This window comes from Anneissia japonica, unplaced genomic scaffold (assembly GCF_011630105.1).
Source record: "Anneissia japonica isolate Jap-2015-1 unplaced genomic scaffold, ASM1163010v1 scaffold1693_len225059_cov107, whole genome shotgun sequence".
NCBI lineage: Eukaryota > Metazoa > Echinodermata > Crinoidea > Comatulida > Comatulidae > Anneissia > Anneissia japonica.
The window spans coordinates 92776-100802 of NW_022728746.1; the positions used below are offsets into that span (position 1 = coordinate 92776).

The following is an 8027-nucleotide window of genomic DNA, read 5'->3' on the forward strand; positions in this document are numbered from 1 at the left end:
GGATAATGCAGAAGTCAAATAGTAATAACATGGAGCAAGTGGAAATGTTTCAAAAAATTGCAAAAATTATTTATAGCCATGTAAACTTTACATGCCAGATTTTCTGAAGTTTTGGGTAAAAAACATGGAATAAATTCAAATACTCACACGTAAAATCAGGAGCCATGACATCGTACCTATGTTATACTACGAAACTGTTTAGCATGTCTTCTTCGATAATATCATGAATATTCATTATGTTTTTTAATTTTAAACCTGTTGGTTGGTCATTTAAAAACCCATATATGGAGAATAATGAAATTATCGCTTCCGCGTTAGCGCCCCCAACTACGAGAATATCTAAAATGTATAATAGTGACCAACAGAGGGCTCACTACTTATTGTCTATATTGAAACTGCCGTGGCAGCCACACGTGCTGAGTGCGAATATAATCGCAAAGGAGATGGACATTCCAGTTAGTAGTACACACTAGTGGACAGACAGCACTCTTGTCCTGAATTACATCAATAACACAAAGACTAGGTTTAGTGTATTCGTATCAAACAGAATAAAAACTATTCACGAATGTTCTGAGCCAAAACAATGGAGACATGTGCCGGGAAGCTATATCAACCTGACATTATTGAGTTGTTCATGAAGCATTATTCGTCATGGCACCGGTTGAAGTGGGCGACGGTATTGCTTTTGAGAATAAGAAAAGCACATCTCAAGAAAGATGTAACCAAAGGAAACATTACTCTTGGTGAGTTGAAAGAGGCAGAAGTGGCTCGGCGTTCAATAAAGGTTTATGGAAATTTGAACTCGTTTTCGTGACTGTTAATTCTATGGCGCTTTCACTATCCTTTTCATTAGGTTCATTTTGGTGATCTGGTGTTTGTTGGTTAACACGTTTAAAACTATTTATGACCATTTACCTTTTCTTCTATTTCATCTTCATGTGAACTTATTGAATCTCTGTGTGTACCCACAATAAAGACTTTTGGAGTCTTTATCTCCTCTTCACAATCATCACCTAATGACACAGCATGTGTGAAAATTGAGCGAATCAGGTAGAGTAGGAATTCCAGATTCGTCATGTTGCTATAATATGGAACCTGTGAATTATAAAAATGACCGTAAAAACATTCTGTATTTTGGAATTTATCACACTTGATTAGTAACAAATATTTTCAAACATGAAATACAATTTATTCATTCATTCATTCAGTCAGTCATTCATAATGATATATATACTTATTAATAAAAACTGAATTGTGATAATCTTATCACAATTCTTACATAAAATCAATTGAGAACAACAGTAACATTTAAAAAGGGGTTAAAAGATAAGATGCAAAAACTGACTTTGGCAATTAAGTAAAAGCACATCATATAAAAACATAAAAAGCTACAAAAAACATGTTTGAACTAAGACAGGATAAGCCGTAATGTGCAATGGATTTAATTGTTTTTTGTTATGAATTTTATAAATATTAATACTATTGATATTATTATGTTTATTATTATTATTATTATTATTACATTTTTCCTTAATAGCTTAACTTATTAATACAAGGGTGAATATTATATACAAAGGTATAAATATGACGTTTCAATTAAGGGATCACACGTTTTAGTATCATGATAATAGACACATTGCCTGTGTCATAGCAGAAGGTGAACATTATTTACATTTTTCTATAAACAAATGACTGGCGAGTCGATTGGCCTAGCAGTTAAGACAGGGCAAATGTGACATACAGCCATACTAATGCATGGTTCCGGTGGTGGAACAAGTCTTCTATAATAAGGACTCTAAACCGTAGGTTCATTGTACACAATTGGCTCTACGCTCACACACTCATAAGTGTGCACTTAAAAAAACCCAGTACCTGGTGTACTGGTCAATTTGGTCCTCTGTACATATCAGGTATCCTACTCTTGAATTTTCTACCACACTGATAAGCAATATCATACACACTAGCAACGTAGTCATTCGAGAAGAAGATCAAACGACTACGGAGTAATAATGTAAATGTTCCAATGCAAAAGTTCTCCCAGCCCAATTATATTGCATTAGGGGAACATAATGTGTATTATGTGGGCATTACTGTCATTGGAAACCTACCTATTACACTTTAAAATAAAATATATTTACATGCAAAAATACAGTTGTACTCTAACAATCAGGGTCATTATGCAACAGAGTCATAACATCACATGCCACTTACATTCATAATAAGAATTCCAATCATCAACCTAATAATTTACTTGAATACACAAAATTAGTTTCAACATTTAATTATTTTTAATCAACGTTTTAATTATTAATTCAGCACAATCTGACCTTTAGATATAATTTTAATCACGGTTATCCATTAATTTATTAAAATTAAAAAATATATATTTACACTGCATGCATCGCTGATTTTGACAGGTGCATCAAGGTCATCAGTAAGTTTCAAGACCACAAAGTAAACTGCTGCAGGTGTCAGAAAAAGCTAAAAAAGATTTTTTTTTTATTAAAAAAAATTGTAAAACGCTTGTAGATTTCTCAACTAGGTCAAACTCATTTCACTAACTATGTACCTGTATCAAAATTTCAGAAGTAAATGAAAAATATCCTTAGTACTTATTTTAACAAAACACGTGATGTATCATCATCATCATCATTATTATCATCATCACCATCATCATCATCATTATCATCATCATCATCGTCATCATCATAATCATCATTATCATCATTAACATCTGTTCCTATTATCAAAGTTTCCAAATGGGTAAAATTTAAAAAGTAACGTTTCTGTATTCTTCCAAAATATGTAATATATTATTAACAGCATGTTAGTCAATACATGACAGTGTATTCAAAGCTTCACTAAGAAGAATGAAAACAACTAGCAGTATGTGATAGTAGATAAATGAAGAAACGTATAATATCAGGTTATGTAATTTTACTATGTGAATTTAAATCTAGATTTTAGGTAGACCTACCCGCTGTACGCTATGGTAGACTAATTGCCCACCAAAGTCCCATATTTCCATGCTGGATTCAACACTTGTAGCTTTGTGTGATTCCCCTCTTTTAGGACTTTGCTCTTCAAACTGTCTCTTTATTTCTGTATACTCTTCAGTTGCTGTTGACATCTGACTCCTGACCTTCAGATTATCTTCTTTTTTTCCTTATTCATAGAATAATTATTGAAAAAAAAATGCACACTCGCGCCCATACAGAAGATTTGAAAAATTTAGGGGGAATGAGGATAGTTGACATTAGAATTAAGAGGAGAATAAGTGAAATTTTAGGTTGTTTAAGAAGACAGAAAAAGAGCCGATAGTTAAGGAATCTTTAAGAGCGTTTAGTAAAGAATGCCAGTGTCTTGGAAATGCATGAATAGCAGAGAAATTAAGGCAGTTGCTATTAGCTGCTTTAATATATTTAAAATGTAGCATATAATGGTAGATAGTGTTGACAATAATGTGTTCATGAACAGAAGAACAATCAATTTTACCAAAGAGAGATTTACAAATGAAAGAAAATAGAAGGTACTTTCTTCGGGCTGCGATTTACAAATCTTACGTCGCATTCCATTGCAGCACGTTTTTGTTTTAAATCAAGTCTTGTGGCTCTGTTTGTACTACTTCTGTCCTCTCTATAAGCTTTTTTTGTGTGAGGAAGCCATTCTGGAGTACCATACTCAATGATGGGAACAACAAGTGATCGGGAAAGAGAGAATATAGCTTGGGATGATGTACCACTAGCAATACTTGAAATGAAACCAAGGATGCAGTTTGCACGATTAACAATGCCTTGAACGTATTCATCCTAAGTTATTGTGTAATTGATAGTAATGCCAAGATGAGAATGGACAAGGACAATTTGGATTGGTACATTGCTCATATAATAGGTTGGTAGGTAAGGGTTTTTAGATCGAGTTTAATCTCTTCTTTTTGACTGTACAGGAGTATAGTGTCATCCACAAATAGTGCACAAGATTTAAGAGTTAGCAAGATCTTTATAAATAGATTAAATAACAGGGGCCTAAAACACTCCCCTGTGGGAAACCAGATGAAACAAGTTGAGGTTGACTGATATCTCCCTGAACTTTTTTTGTGTACGATTTTGTAGAAATGAACGAAACCATTTCCGCAACATTACCGGTGATGTTGAATTGTGTTGCAAGTTTAATTCAAGAATATGAGGAAACTGGTCGAAAGCCTTAGCATAATCTAAGAAAACTACATCAACTCGTAAGGGCAGAGGGTTGATTGATGAAAAAGATTTGTAATATTTGTTACACAGGTGTTACCCAGGAACGAGAAGGATAGAACCCATGTTTGAACTTAATAAGTGGATAGAGATATGTCTAAATATTGCAGAATGGATAAACCTATCAAGGATTTTATAGCAAATTGGTGTGAAAGAAACTGGACGATAATTGTTGATACATGACTTTCACCAGATTTGAAGATTGGAGTTATATGTGATTCAGAAACTCTTCATGCTTAAGAGATCGTTCCTCTAAATATAGATAATTGAAATAATGTTGTAGAGGGGAAATGCCGATACAATTGAAGCCGATTTGAGAATTAATGGGTGAACGGAGTCGTGACCGGGGCATTTGTAATATCTAGATTGATTAAAGATGACTGGATATACTCTTTGTTGAAAGTCACTGAAGAAAGTGCAGGTATCTGGAAATGACATGCAGGGGATCTGAAGTAGAGGGAAAAGAGGGATTAAAGATTGAAGCAAAGTAGTCATTAAAAGCATTAGATACCACAGCAGGTGTAGTTTTGACTTCATTTACAATAAATGAAGTAGGGGCAGAAGATCTCTTACTCTCTCTTACAAAACGCCAAAAAGCCTTCCTAGTCTTATCACCTGTAAAAAGTTATTAACATAATTATAATACGGTTTTTTTGCAAAGGTATTTTATTTATTTTGCGTACATATTTAAACTCTTCCTAGGCAAAGCTACCGTAGTACCATGTCTTTTTGAAAAATTTTTGTTTTTAGCTACTTCCTTCTTTATTTATTAGTTACTTATGAATGCTGCTTTTCAGACCTTTGAGAACGATATGAAAGACAATCTAAAAAATCATGAATAATAGAACCAAATGAAAATAAAGATTAACATAATTTTAATGAAATAAACCATTTATTTTCAAACATACGACAATTAGTGAACTAAATATTTCGTCTTGACACGTAGGATTAAGTCTATTTGCCACGTAGTAGGAAAGTAATGTATTTATTATATTGGACAACAGTTCTTAAGTAAAATCTCTTTCAGTTTGTTAATATTTCGAGGGAACGAAATATTTCGTGGGAACGACATAGTATTTCGCGGGAACGAAATAATAATGTACACGTAGCCACTAGAGAGAGCAGCTTAGCTCAGTCGGCTAATCATGTGGCAGCTACTGTGTGTGCGCTGAACCGTTACAATGGCGCAATGTCTTTCGAATGAGATGTTTAAGGCGTTGGTTCCGTGTGCATTTATGGCCCATGTGCACGCTGAAGAGCGCAGTACACATTTCGGAAAAGAGTAAAGGATTGTCTCCTGGTGTACTGCCCAATCACCATCAGAAGGACCCCACTGGAAATGAGTCTTCTTTTGACTTTCGTGGGCTGTCCTTGGAGTTTACACCGAATAAATCCAAATCCAAATCCAGGTGTAATGAATGCCTAAAACACAGGTCTATGCCTGGATTGATCACAGCCGTAGTTGATTAGCATAGATGTCTTTCAGTTAGACCTTGTAAACGTTGCACAATGAATTTGTCTGGACTGATTGTTGGTTATTTGTACAAAACACCAACTAAAAATCAGGTTTACAGCACAAGAACAAACAGCAAACAGGATACAACACAAAAACGACACCAAAATACAAAAATAAACGCAGATTTTAAACAACCCGACGAGCGAGTTTTTTTTTCTTCTAGAGGTAAGTCGAGCCCATTGAAAGTTCTAAGCAAACCAGAACAAGTAAACAGTACGTCATGCATAATCGTAGGTCAAGGTCTTGGCGTCACCTGTGGAGTAGCGATATGTGTGTGTGTGTGTGACTGACTAGGAATCGAAGCACTGTATACACAGTAAGGTTAGTGTTTCTGCATATACAGTAATAACAAAATGAATATGAGATTATAATTAATTTTTATGCAGGCCTTACAATATTTGTGTTGCTATTGCAGAATTAGTTATTATATTGTTATTACTCTATTACTCCCATTCATTTCGTTTCATTATGTTGTTAAAAAGTACAAAAATATGTAGCAGTGCTGGTTGGCCTATCCCCAATCACAGATACAGTAATAAAATGAAAAAAAAAATCACAAAAGCAAAAAATCAAAATGATAATGAATGTTTAGAAGAAAAGAATATGGGCTATACAAACTGCAGCATCATGTAAAGTTCAAGGAAGCTTTTCCCAATCTCTAAGCAGTTTAATGGTGGCCGACTGGAAACAACTTGAGTCTGGATTTCTGATGTAAAAATCACAGGCGATCTGTATGCCTGGGGTTGATGTTTATACAAATGAAAACAGTGCTGCAGACCAAGATGCCTACCAACACTTGAAAAAAAAAATTACAAGAAATTTATCCCTTCTTACTGATAAGGGCGACAATGTCAATGATCTTAATCTTTCCCCAAACTCACTTGGCGCTGATTGAGAGCAAGTCCGCTTGCTCTTCTATGGTCCATTGAAACGAATCAGGTTGGGCATACTCCAGGCCTGGTAAAACAAAACACTTATAAAGATAAATAAAAGCATCCAGCCAGCCACACTCCAAATAAAACGGAGTATACGCTTATCCTTAAAGACAACAGTATGGACATGGTCATCGAAAGTTAATTTAGAATTTAAAGTCACTCAGAGGCATTTAATGGATGACACTGGTGAAATATCACAGTCGGACATAGAGTATAAAAATAATTGCTAATTGCTTGATCTGGTAATATGAAGAACATTGTCTTAGAGGTATATATGCGGTTTGCTTGACTTTATAAATAAAGTCTGTCCAGATCAGCTTGAAGTGTACTTGAGTCTTAAGGAGAGATGATAAACGATAAATAAAAGTATCGTTGGTAAAAATAGCAGATTTACAATTACGTGAACAACTGATATCATTAATAAAGAATTAAAATGAATAAGATCGATAACACTTCCTTGGGGGTACGCTGCTTGTTACTACAGTCCACTCGGAAATCAGAATGAGGAGGGGATTTCTGGTCTAAAACCTTTGACCAATTATTAATCATAATAATAAGCAAGTTGTGTGGTATGATTTTTTGGGTAAAACAAATGCTGGTTTTAATTAAGCAGACAATTCTCAAGAGCATGTTGCAGAAGCTTTTCTACCACAAACCTCTACAACAGTTTACCAACAACAGATGTTAAGGCCACCGGTCGATAGTTGGTTAAGTCTGCAGTATCCCCTTTCTTAAAAAGAGTGGTAACATGTGCCCTTCCATCAATTTAGTACACAACTATTGGAAAGTTAGACTATAAATAACATGCAGAGTACCGGGAACAGTTGGGCTACACAGTTGTAGAAGCTTAGGAAACAACTTGTCTGGGCCTGCAGCCTTATCGATTTGAAGCCTCTGTAACATACCTGTTTCATTTTCAATCGAGACATTTCCATTGGCTAATGTAGGGATTGGATAAAAACAAGGTGAAGGGTGTTCTGGAACGCTTTTAGCCTAACAAACGGCATATTCTGTTTCCAAAAGCACATTTTGGAAACACTGCGCACATCAGTATTGTTTTCATATTATTTTCCGTTGAATGATACAACATAAAAACATTAGTACAAAAAGATTAACATTCAATTTTTACGTGACCCAAGAATTTACGTTTGCTATCAGGAGATGAGAACAACTTCTTTGCATAACTATATTATTAGGCTTTCTTTGCCTTTAACTTTAGTTCATTTCTAGTTTGTTTATATTTTTTCTAAACGTTCACTTGCGTATTATTACCGTAATTACGACACCGGGAAGTTAAATTTTTAAAAGCTGTAAAAAAAGGTT

General features: G+C 34.5%; 1 protein-coding gene across 1 annotated transcript in view; it reads right to left on the reverse strand.

Moving 5' to 3' along the window:
- The window catches only part of LOC117114534, a 20740-nt gene extending 17610 nt beyond the window's left edge, over positions 1–3130 (reverse strand). The window contains exons 1-3 of the mRNA XM_033258212.1: positions 2978–3130; positions 2392–2481; positions 916–1095 (exon numbers count right to left, since the gene is read on the reverse strand). Coding sequence (XP_033114103.1) covers positions 916–1095; positions 2392–2481; positions 2978–3130 — 423 coding nt within the window. The remainder of the gene's footprint in view (positions 1–915; positions 1096–2391; positions 2482–2977) is intronic.
- Positions 3131–8027: the final 4897 nt, after the last annotated feature.